The sequence below is a fragment of the Eucyclogobius newberryi genome, unplaced genomic scaffold (genome assembly GCF_026437365.1).
Source record: "Eucyclogobius newberryi isolate DKJ021-1_F unplaced genomic scaffold, fEucNew1.0.hap1 SCAF_10, whole genome shotgun sequence".
NCBI lineage: Eukaryota > Metazoa > Chordata > Actinopteri > Gobiiformes > Gobiidae > Eucyclogobius > Eucyclogobius newberryi.
This window is the reverse complement of record NW_027315724.1, coordinates 23247762-23249379: the sequence shown is the minus strand read 5'-3', so window position 1 is coordinate 23249379 and position 1618 is coordinate 23247762. Positions and strand designations below refer to the sequence as shown.

The window sequence follows — 1618 nt, the reverse complement described above, 5'->3', positions numbered from 1 at the left end:
ATCATAAAATCCTATAGGAAATTTACTTTAAGATTATTTATCAGGGATTGGCAACACAAATATGAATCATAGGCAATTACCCTTTAAACTGACCATAACCATATCTTTGGGGGTTGAATAATGCCATCAAAGAATTATTTCATTTGTGTTTATTTATGCTGTCACAGATAATTACAGTTATTTAATCATAAAACAAGACTACAAAACAGCAATGTGAAAGTTAAACAGTAAATTCTACCACAGAAGTCCGACCCATCTCCAAGTCACTTTTAAACTATATGGAATCCAGACTGTTGTTAGAATACGTTAGACAAACCTAATTAATCCGTACAAAAGTGTGCTCATAAGTCAAACGAGAGTGAAATGACATCTTGACTCCGGATCAGTGCCTCTTTTTGAACTCCAATAGGGGTGTGCAGATCCGACACCTGAAAGTTCAGCACGTCAATGTCCGAGGCTCCAAACGTGGCTTCCACCTTCACGTTCTCGTACATGCTGAAGCGCACTTTCTTGTTGGCCATGGACAGGAGACACCGGAGGAAGCGTTCCCGCAGCTCGGAGCGCGTCATCTGTTCCTGCTGCAGCTCCTCTGGGGTCATGTCTGAGGTCAAAGAACAGGGGATGGACGTCCGGCACAGGGCGATGAAGCGCGGGGACTGAGGGTCAAAGCCACGACTGTGTGGGTCTGGTCCTCTGGGCAGGCGCATCACAGGCACCGGCATCGCCACGTTCATTTCCCCTGGTCACCTGTGAGACACATGCAAGACAGAAATAGATCCTCACTTAGATTGTTACTTTGATTTGAGACGCAACCATAAAAAAGATGATCTAGTCCAGTTGCCCAAGTCTGCTCACAAAACGTGAACTTAACTCCACCTGCGGCCATGTTGTTTCTAATCCAAATGTAAACATAATGATTACATAGAAAAACAGTATAAACTTCTCAAACATCAGAAAAGTCCTAACCTTTATTGTCAGCAGTGGTAATGACATTAATACTACAACAATTAGCATCGTACAAAAGCATCTGCCTTTTAAAACACCAATTTGGCTTCATGGTAGTAAACAGAAAGTGTCTGAAACCTTCCAACTGTGTAACAAAAGCACAACACTGGTTATTAATTCAGTTTTTAAAGTTAGGTGAATTAGAGGGCTGGATTGCTAACCATCTTTGTCGTTTATAAAGTCAACATAGAAGAGCCATTTACTCAAACTAGTGGCGCTGAATGCTCTGGTGACGTTTGGCAGAACAGTACAGGCTTTTAGCCTAATACTATGAGTCTTCCAACGTCTTAATCAAAACAGAGACTAAAACATGTCACTCACGACAAAACGGTGGCGTTAGTTGTTATTGTTAATAGCACTAAACGCGTGGTGTCGGCTGCACGCCTCTGGTTCCGCTGCTTCTGCTTCTGCTGCTGGTTTTTCTTCGTTTTGTGCGTTTTTTTTGGCGGTTGTCAACCAACTAACGGGGCAATACCGCCACCTACTGGACAGAGGGGGCGCGTGCATCATTGACAAGGGTCAGAAGGAGCTATAATCAGAAGGTCTGAAGGGCTCACCAAAAATGAGTCCAATTAAATTATGTCATTTCCCAGAAGAGATTTCAAATGAAGAG

The 1618-nt window shown here is 42.8% G+C and overlaps 1 protein-coding gene across 2 annotated transcripts; it reads right to left on the bottom strand.

Moving 5' to 3' along the window:
- Positions 1-208: 208 nt before the first annotated feature.
- On the bottom strand, positions 209-1410 carry gemin7 (gem (nuclear organelle) associated protein 7). Of its 2 annotated transcripts, XM_072458347.1 has the most exons (3): positions 1327-1410; positions 313-747; positions 257-274 (listed from the first exon to the last, which is right to left on the bottom strand). In XM_072458347.1, the coding sequence occupies exon 2, from the start codon at positions 732-734 to the stop codon at positions 342-344; it is 393 nt and encodes a 130-aa protein (XP_072314448.1). In that variant the 5' UTR covers positions 735-747; positions 1327-1410; the 3' UTR covers positions 257-274; positions 313-341. The 2 variants fall into 2 exon arrangements, with proteins under 2 accessions (XP_072314439.1, XP_072314448.1); XM_072458338.1 differs by having other exon boundaries at positions 209-747.
- Between the last annotated feature and the right edge of the window lie 208 nt (positions 1411-1618).

Bases quoted from the DNA above. Each gene is read 5' to 3' on its own strand.
- gemin7 (XM_072458338.1), bottom strand. From the start codon at position 734: ATGAACGTGGCGATGCCGGTGCCTGTGATGCGCCTGCCCAGAGGACCA.